At 38.8% G+C, this 10,464-nt stretch overlaps 1 protein-coding gene across 1 annotated transcript in view; it reads left to right on the top strand.

Moving 5' to 3' along the window:
* The first annotated feature begins 5,267 nt into the window (after nucleotides 1–5,267).
* The window catches only part of LOC307003420 (HHIP-like protein 1), a 22,958-nt gene continuing 17,761 nt past the window's right edge, over nucleotides 5,268–10,464 (top strand). Inside the window, exons 1-2 of the mRNA XM_079621783.1 lie at nucleotides 5,268–5,801; nucleotides 10,210–10,464. The exon at nucleotides 10,210–10,464 is cut by the window's right edge and continues 392 nt beyond it. Coding sequence (XP_079477909.1) covers nucleotides 5,529–5,801; nucleotides 10,210–10,464 — 528 coding nt within the window. The 5' untranslated portion in view covers nucleotides 5,268–5,528. The remainder of the gene's footprint in view (nucleotides 5,802–10,209) is intronic.

Genomic DNA, 10,464 nt, shown 5'->3' with positions numbered 1-10,464 from the left:
ATTATTATTCACCTCAGCTAATTCCAGCTGCTGAACTTGCCATCTCTGGCGTGTTTGTGCTTTTTTCGGGACAATTTAATACACCCATTACCTCGCCCACGCCTTTGGATTCCATCGTTGTCGTCGAGTATTGTTCGAGAGAACAACTAGCGCTGTATTCCAGTTGTTCTCCTCTGTGAACATCATACACAAATGGATGTCTGACAATTTCGTTGCTTTTTGGAGTTTTCAGATTTAAAAACGTCTATAGATATAAAGGCTACAGTCGTTCTGCGGTACCGTTGCTCTGGAACAGATTATAACATGCTTATGTGCCGTCAGATGAAATCCTGCAGGTTTCTGTGTTTCTCCGTCCATGCAATAAATGCACATCCTTGAATGAGCGTGAATTTCCAGCGCATTTACTTGAACTTCATAGCTTCATAGCATGTTTTGACCCATTTGAGATGCGGCCAAAATCAGAATTTAAAATGGTCTGAATAATAAAGCTCTCTACGAACTTGACGAGCGATGCCACGCTGACGGACCACTGTAATAAAAGAGTGACTGACATGTATGCACATAAATCACGGTCACACACACACTCTCAGAGTAATATTGTAAGTTACTGCATAATATATTTTCAACTAGCAGAATAGCTGTACAGAATCACTTGGTATTGTGAGTAACATATAGCATTAGCGCCCAAGCCTGTGCTAACTCGATAACGTTGCGCTAGGTGGGCGTGGTTTCAGATAGCCAGGCTCCTTAGCTCCGCCTCTTTTCCCATATTCTGTTATCCGGGAGTGACGAGCGGTGACGCAGGGCCAAGATAGTACGGCTGGCTCCGCCCACTTTCGGCTTCAAAAATGCTCTTCAGAAACCTACGGGTGACGTCACGGACACTACGTCCATATTTTTTTACAGTCTATGGCAGTAACAAAGATTCACAAACGGCAGTTGCGCAGTAACACTGATGTAATGCGGTCACATGTGTATGTTTGTTGAGTCATTTACAACGGCTTCGAACGCGGCTCAACCAATCAGAATCAAGAACTAGAACTATCCGGAAAGATTCTTTTTGGAATGTTTAGAACGATCTGAGTACGGAACTTATTTGAACCAACAGCTGGATTATTTACCATTCTACACTCATTGCCTTTGTGTCATCATGACCTAAAACCCTTTTATCTCCAGCCTTTTATTATGCACTATATTTTGTTTATTCACCATCCTCAAGGACCATCTGAACTCGTCATAACATAGAGAGTGACTCAACAGTTGGTCTGTCTCATTCTACAGGGCCTTTAATCTCTATGATAACGTTCAAGTTCATGCCGCCCACAGACTGGAACATTTAAGCAGTGTTGGGCAAGCTACTTGGAAAATGTAGTGAGCTAAGCTAGCAGTTACTCTACATTAAATTCAGCTTCACTACACTGAAGCTCCTCCCTGGGAAAAGTAGCAAGCTAAGCTACAGTAATATGGCAAAAGTAGCTTACTACTTTTAAGCTATTTTTTTTTTTAATTCATTTTTATCATTTTTAAACATAATGTCAGTCAAACAGATAGGCAGGCATACTTTATCAGTTTAATTGTTTATTCACAAACTGTTCCAAACCAATTAAAAATAATAATAATAATAACTATATAAAACTATAACAAAACCAGGTGTTGAGAGTGTGTGCATCTTTCCATTAAGCAAATTTCTCACGGGTCAGCCCAAGGATTGAGATTGGTACGTGATGTCCACGTCCGGAGCAGAATGTGGTGGTAATGCACCTAAAAGCTGGTTGTAGGCCCCTATGATTTTTTTTATAATTTTTTTTCACATTCTACATTATTTTATTTTTATTCCTGTATTCTGTTTTTTTCCGTTTGAATATTTTTGGACTCCCATTTTAATGGTTAAATAAAATTTTACTAATCAAAATGCATGTCTAATTAATTGAAACCATGAAACTTATACAATTTAACAATCATCTATTAAAATATTAAAATAAATAAGATTTAGGGCACTATGAATTTTTTAAAAATAATTTTCCAAATTTTCTTTTCTTTTTGTTTTTCTTTTCTTGATTCCATTTTAATGGTTTAATTTAATTGTAATAACCAATGATTTAAGCAAAACTTTCTTCAAAGGTTAAACCATGCTTTTATTTTGACGGGTTGCCGTGTAGACCTTTGAGTCTCTTCTCTGTGTTTGTTTATGATTTGTCGAGTTTTCTCAAATAAAGCTAAAATGCTGCTGAGGTGACTCTCAGAGCGGATAAAGTTCATGCATGAATGTCCTCATATAGGCTGAAAACATCGCGAGCGTCATGCATGCCTCAGTGAGTGTTTGAGTGTGTGATAAATGAAACCGCACGTTCAATCTGGATTCCGTGATTCTGTCCGTGTTTTCCGCATCGCGGGAATGAAATATGGTCCTTGCCAACCGCCGTAAAAAACATGAAGAAGTCATCGTCACTTACTGATTCAGGATCAGTGATACTTAGCAGTTGTATTTCCGATATGAGCTTGAACTTTAGAAATGCTTGGGGAAATGTAGCTTGTGTGTAGTGCTGGACGCTACCGCACTACTTGATCAAAAAAAGAGCTTCGCTACTGAAAAGCTATTTGATCCAGAAAACAGCGACGCTACCACCACGCTACTGAGAAATGTAGTTAAACTAGTAGCGTCACTACTTGTAGCGACGCTACTGCCCAACACTGCATTTAAGGTGCGATTACATTAGTGACATTTCACATATAAAAAGAGTTGTCTATTGCCAATAGTGTAACGATGTAAACCAAGCAGCTTTTCTGTTGGTCAGTGCTGTGAATTCAATGTGACCAACTTGACCAGATGCAAAATAGACGGGAAAATAGACTTTTTTTCATTCTCACGCAAAGCTCCTGATAACGTGAATTTCTATTTGAATGATTTGATATTGCAGAGCAACACTAAATAATTTGTTTTATTGGGAACCTCGTTTTCTCAAAAGTTGTGGCATTGTTTGCTTATTGAAATATGTGATTTTTATTACTCTAGGCCTGTCTTAAGTATAGCCTATACAGAAAGTGCATGCTGGCATAACATCACAAGAGTGGCTTCAAAGAGAAAACCCATTTGAAACTAGCTTAAAAAAAGCTTTTCATGACCAGACAATGAACATACGACACAAATGCGAAGCTGAGGATCTCTTAAAAGTCGTATTATTCAGGAAATCCTTCTTAGAAATGCTGCTCTTTAAGTGTCGGCCAAAACACACCACTGCCACGTTCATCTTCTCTATCTGCTGTGTTGGGGAGTGTAGGTCACGTTGACAGCAGTCATTAAGTTACCCATAAGACGTGGTTTCCCAGAAGGACTCCACATGGTGTGGCGCTGAATCACCAGGTTCAGTTTACTGGACTTCCTTCCACGAATGCTCTTTTGCCTCTCACAGACACAGAGATATAGATCAAAACTTTGTTATGCTCTTTTAGCAAGAGTCCAAGTTTATTAAGTCCTTGGCAGACATTCATTGGCAAGGACATTCAAAGCAACTGGAACAACAGGATTAAAATGAAATAGTGTTCTATTTTATTAGTTACATATACTCTTAAAAATGTATTGGCATCGATGGTTCAATGATGAACTTTATAGAATATTTCCACTCAAAGGTTCTTTGTAGTAGAAAATGTTCTTTAGATTATTAAAATGTAGAAAAAATGGTTCTTTTCACTTGAAGATTGTTTGGGCAACCAAAAAAAAGGTACTTCTGTGCAAAAAAAAACTATTTGATCCTTTATTTTTAAGAGTGTAAGCATGCAATACACATCCAATATCATTTTCAGAGCAATTGGGGTCATAAGAAACAAGAAACTGGGTTTACCCTGCATGCCACAATTCTCAGACTGAACATCAACAGCACAAAACAAGGCATCATATAATCTGAACTGGCACAAAAAGAGTGATTTCTGGACACTGGCATCAGTGTTTTCAAGGATGAGACAGATTAACTTCAAGGTTTTCCCACTGTGTCAGTCAGATAAAGAATCATACAAAACCACCAACAGAAAATAACATTTTTAACTAACTAAACATGTATCCTACACCAGAATACAGCCTTCAACAGTCTTTGTGATTTGTGATTGATAACCACTGCTGATGCAGTGAGGATCCTCGAGCTCTTCATTATACGTGAGAGAACAGATGCTCCTCATGGCTGTCTGGCATGGGAATCAAAAACAGATGAGAGACACATTCACATTTCATCTGAGTAACGTTTAGTGCAGACAGAGAGAAAATATATGCAGAGGTTTTCAATAGAGCCGCCGGACATGCTCTCTGTTTCAAGCTGCCTATTATACAGTATTTTAAGACATCATCTGCTTTTGCAGCCCGATCTCATGCAAGTGCGTATCTTTACAACGAATGTTATTTCCATTTTATACACCAAAGATATTTTTCGCTTGCATATGATACGTACATGTAATAAATACTACCCAAGGGTTTTCGGTGCGTAACATATGCACGCAAAATCCATTTTTGGCGTATAATGGTAAGATAAATAACATTCGTTATTTATAGATACGCACTTTCATGAGATCGTGTTGGCTTTTTTTGACCCAATTATGTAAGACTTCTTTATATGTAATTTCACATTATTCTATTATGTATGGCGAATGTACTGACACGCATTTCAAATCTTCATTATTACAAAGTGCACTTCTTTAAAGTGTACTTAAGTGTACTAAGAAATTCTTTACACTTAAATGCACTTAAGTGGACTTTTTTCAATCATTTTATATTATCTTCAACCACAGTATACTTCAAAGATTTGAAGTACACTACAAGTTTATGTAAGCTATTCCAAATAGGTCACTGGGTCAGTGAGTAGTAGTTTCTGTGAGGCAAAATCAAATCAGACAGTGTGTTTGCAAAAGAGCCGTAAAATCAGTAGACCCGAATCCTGCAGAGACAAACCTCATGAACCCACAGAAAGCGGTGTTGCATCATACAAATTTTTTTATTTTAACACAAAATGTAACACGGGAGGTTGAGAAGCTTGGTTTAAGATTCACACAGCCAATTTAAAGAGTAGCATGCACCGGATTTATAGGAGAATTACTGAGCGAAATGAAAGGACTAGCATGCTTTGAAAGAGAAAGAGACATGGGTTCACTCGGGGGAGGGAGACTGCAAGCGTTCAGGCCGGCCGCAAGAAGAAGGAATGCATCTGCCGAAGAATGAGAGAAAGCGAGGGAAAAGAGGGAAAGGCAGAGGAGGAGACAGGGTGGGAAGAGGGAGGGAATAGAGAAGTGTGTGTTTGTAAAGATGTGTATGTGTGTGTAGCATGGCTGTTGAATGAGTGGGCCTTGTGTTGCAGTATTCCGGCTGTTTCTCTTCCCCTAGAGCCACATGTGTGTGTGTGTGTGTGTGTGTGTGTGCACATGTTTGCGGGAGACAGACCAACCGGCAACCGCTAACTGACGGAGAAACTCCACCACACCATTGGTGTTTCTCAAACTCAGCACAAGCCACCTTTGTACGCAGACCCGTGTGAGTTTCCGCCTGTGCAATGAGAGGAATGACAGTGTGGAGGACTCAGGGCTTGTGTCTCCTGGTGATCCTGGTCTCTCCGCAGGGAAATGCCCACCCGCAGTGCCTGGACTACAAGCCTCCGTTCCAGCCTCCCGAGCCCCTGCTCTTCTGCAAGGAGTACGCCAAATTTGGATGCTGTGACTTAGACAGGGATGACCAAATATCCCAGCGCTTCTACCAGATCATGGACTACTTCGATCATTCGGGATTCATGGCCTGTGGGAAGTACATCCGCAGTATTCTTTGCCAGGTGAGTCTCGGGTCAGCGTAATTCTGACTTTAGGTAAATAACAGCCACAAATATGTGGATATTTTAACTTTAGCCAATTCAATTATCTGTAGAATGCAGAGATTGGTGCATAAATTACATAATTATATTAATATTGAATAAATAACTTCATAATTAAGAACAAATGTTGAAAATTAATTGAATTATTAGTTCAGTTTTGATGCATAAGTGATGAGATTTTGTCTCATTCATCAGTGTTTGTATACAGAGGAAGTTACATCATTGCGTGAGTTACATCATTTATGTTTTGCCTTTGCTTTAGACGGCTGGATGACTTCTGCATTAGTAATGACTGAGCTATTTTTAGGACTGATGACATCAGTAGTATAAAATGTGAGATATCTATGGTAATTGCATGTGAATTTTACTCTTCAGTCTTAAAAATAAAAATAAAATCTCACAGTTAATATGTGTCTTTATCTAAATGTGTTGGCATTCAGGACACAACAACCATTAGTCTCTGAATGTTAGTCCCCTACTTACATAATTGACACTTCAAGGCTGCTGGGATTAAATGATGATATTTGACCATATGGTTTTGAGATTGCAGTGGGAATTAGGTTGGCCAAGGGAACACCTGATTTATTTGACTACTTAGTGGTGAAGCTGAGCTCAATGATTGCCTTTGTTGGGACATTTATCCCAGATACAGGGAGCTGCTTGTGTTCTCCAACCTGCAGGGAAGGGAAATATATGCTTCCTCTCACTAGGCATAGGATGTATCATATTCCTGTGCAAAGGTCAGGGCAACAATGATATTAAATATATATATATAGAGAAAGAGAGAACAGGAGTAAGAAAGGCTACTAAATATTCATAATACATCAGATTTGAACTGATCTGGGGTGCGTTTCCGAAAGCATCGTTAGCCAACTATGGTCGCAAGTTCCGTCGTTATCAGCATAGTTCAACGATTTGGTGTTTCCCGAAACCATCGTTCCAACGAACGTTCGCAAACAGCATCGCAAACTTGTGTGGTTGGAGCGACAGCTCTCGAGCTGTGGTTAGAAGCATAGTTTCTAGTTTACATGAGATGTAGACTGAATAAATCCTAATCTTTAGCAAAATAAGCAAGCTGACATTCAGTACAACCCGTGTTATTTATTTAGAATACATACAAATGTAATTTACGTCTTTTAGTTTGTCAAGAGATTTAAAGCACTGTTTTTGAAGACTGCGCATGTGCGAACGTGCTCTACTATGTAAGAACGAGCCAAATATTGAGTCTGGTAATAAAGCAAAATAACTGAGAAAAATTAGAAATGGTCTTCAGATGCCATGTCTGTAACTTATATGACAAAATCTAGCGTTAATTCGATCTCAAACAGATTCATTAAAATAAGTTATTAGTCCACCACGTGCGAGACGTCATAAACCAACGTAGTTGAACAATACTTTGCGACATACGGTTTCGAGAAACAGTCGTGACTCGCTAGTTGATTTCTCCAACGATGCATCGTACTATGGTAGTTAAGCAGTGAGCTATAGTTGTACGGGAAACACACCCCTGATTGGTCGAATGGCATTCCAAGTGCCGATATTTCAACAGCACTGGGGCTTTTCACTGTTTATATCAGCTTGTTTGTGCTTTCCAGATTAGTAGGTTAGTAATTCAGGGAAGAAGGAGGCGGCAACCGGGAAAACGTTTAACACGTTAATATATAAAACGAAAGTAAACGTGGCAGCCCCTCATGGACAACTGCTTGCCACACCAGATTTTCGCCAGTCAGTGGCGCCATGTGTCTGAAGGAAAGTATGCAATTTCAGACGCATAACAATTTTTTTCTATACAGTGTTTCACTATATAGTAGGGAAGTATGCAATTTCGGATTCAGCCACTCTCTTTATGAGTGAGTCATTGAATTGTTCACTCAGCCGATTCGTGCAAAAATTCTGATTCATTCAGGAACATAACGCCGCTACTGTTTGTCGCTTGGAGAAGTACTGGAAAAATCTGGGATATATTGTGTCGAAAATCTAAGTTACATACCTTCTTTTTTACTGAAGTGTTATATTACAAGTGAGTATATCACACTCTCAATAATGTTGCTGATATTGGCTGCAATTCAGAGGTTGCAAAGCACTTTTTGCTAATTTTATTGCATAAATGAATAGTATAATTTTCCAAAATAATGAATATGCTATCAGTAGTCTTATTCTCAGACATGCCATGTTCTTTAGGCCACACTTTATAATGTTATCACAGACCAGATACAGCACAAATGTTTGTTTCATAAGGCATTCCCTATTCTGTTTCAACAGAGAAAAGCTTCAAGGCAAAGCTGTAAACTCATAATTGCCTAAATAGTGAATGGCACAAACATATAAGCTAATGGATTTGGGGTGCAGTAAAGTGGGGCAAATGTGTTGATGAGTGAAACCCTGCTGAGACCATCTGTTGAACCAAATCCATCAGCGGTTTGATAACAACAGAGATTGTGATCTCCAGCAGAGTCTCATAATTACACAACCATATAAACAAAATGATATGAGGGACAGAAAAGAAGAACACAATGACTGGACAAAAACTCACAATAGGATCAGAAGGTATAGTACATCTGAAGAAAAGCGAGCGTGGGAATTGGTGCTTTTTTTCGGCATTGTTTAAAAAAAGTAGACACTTGGTAGTGTACTCTGAAGGGTTTACTATAATATGCAGTTTAAACATTCAATGTAACACCTCAACTAATCTTATATGATATCTATGAAGTTAAATCAGATGAATAAGTCTGTTATTAGTCATTTGAGGGTTATATTTTACCACATGTCCTCAGAAATCATGTCCAGTGTTTATTAGGTCTGAAAACTACAGTGACAGTTTGTAGATTCAGAAGTTTCCTTGATATAGACACTCATTTCTCATGTTTCTCCGAGTTTTTTCTCTATGCTAGCCGGATATTACATAACCATGTGTGCTGTTTAGGAAATGCTGGACTCGTTTGAATTGCAATTAAATATCATTAGAAAGACCTGAAAGATTACTCATCTACATCTCGGCTAAAGTCTGCAATGTGTTACGAGTGAGATACCCCATCATCGATCCAAACCACTTTCTGGTCCATTGTTTGTTTAATGGCATTGTATAGTAATCTCAGATGATTCCCAGTCCCAGCCTCTGGCAGTGTCTTGCCAAGGCTGGCCCAGTCCTCTGGTGGGTGTGGTGTTGTGGCTAAGGCATAATGAAGGCTTGGATAGTCCAAAATGTCGAAAAAGTCACTGTATTTATAGCGCACGCCATCATCACCAGCTGCTGGATTGAATCCAGGGATCCCGACAGCGGAGAAGACGTGCAGAGTGCCACGTTTGCCAGACTATGAGGAGGATGGGAATTAAAAGGCTTACACAGCAAATAGATTTCGGATGAATTAGCTATTTGAGCATTTATAGAGTTAACTGAAGGTTTATTGATGATGACAGCAAGTAAGTGTTTATGGGCCAATGACAGGACACGTTTTTTTTTATGGATCTATCAATAAAAAAATAAAAAATTAACTCATGCATTTCAAAAATCAAGGTTCTTTATTCAAAAAATATTCAAAATGTATTCATATATTCAAAATAAAGGTTCTTTATTAGCATTTATGGTTCTATGAAGAAGTTCGGGAAAAAGGTTAATTATTAAAATGTTCTTCACACAAAATGGCTTTTTAACAACCCAAAATTTTGAGGTTTGAGGATCCCAAAATCATTATTCTATGGTATCCATGCAAGAAAAAAGAACAATAAAAAATACAAATAATAATAATATATATATATATAATTTTTTTTTGAATCTTTATTTTTAAGAGTGTACTACTGTCCTGTTATCATAAAGAGGGAAAACCATAAAACACACACACATATATATATATATTTTTTTTTTAAACATTACAACCATCTGCAACCAACATGACACATGCAAAATGAAAACATAAACATCAAGTGTAGCGTCAGTTCTGGCAGGACACGTTAGTCAAGTTTGCATCAGTGACTCTCAGCTGCATCCTCTACCTATAGGAATATGACGTCTATCACTGTATACATATATAATCTCTTCAGTATTATCAGCACAATCTCGTTTCTCAGGAGCGCATTACCCTCCTCCCTCCCCAGCTACTCCTCTCGTCAGTCAGGATTTGGCGTTCCCCTTGAATCAGAATAAATTCTCAAATGATGTTGTACTTTAAAATCTTGAATTAATGGTATCTGCAATACATTCATGTTGGTTCTGCTGTGTTTACAGTAAGGGGGGTTATTGCTGCTCTTATCCATGCTAGACTGCAGAACAGAACCAGACCGCCAATCCAAACTATGTTTATTGCCAACCGTATTTGACGATAGTGGTCCTGACTGAAGTGTAAATGTTGATGCATTGATTTGCTTGTTTCAGGAATGCTCCCCTTATGCAGCACATCTGTACGATGCCGAAGACGCCAACACCCCGATGCGGGAGCTCCCCGGACTCTGTGGGAACTACTGCGGGGATTACTGGCTCCACTGTCGTTACACTCTCAGCCTCCTCACCGACTACAATGAAACCTCTGCTATTGAAGAAGACCGAAGCAAGTTCTGCAAATACCTTGAGCTGAAAGATCCAGAGTACTGTTACCCGAACGTCCTCTCTGACGACAAGCTCAACGCCAAC

This window comes from Phoxinus phoxinus (assembly GCF_949152265.1).
Source record: "Phoxinus phoxinus genome assembly, chromosome: 8".
NCBI lineage: Eukaryota > Metazoa > Chordata > Actinopteri > Cypriniformes > Leuciscidae > Phoxinus > Phoxinus phoxinus.
This window is presented reverse-complemented; position numbering and strand designations above follow the sequence as displayed.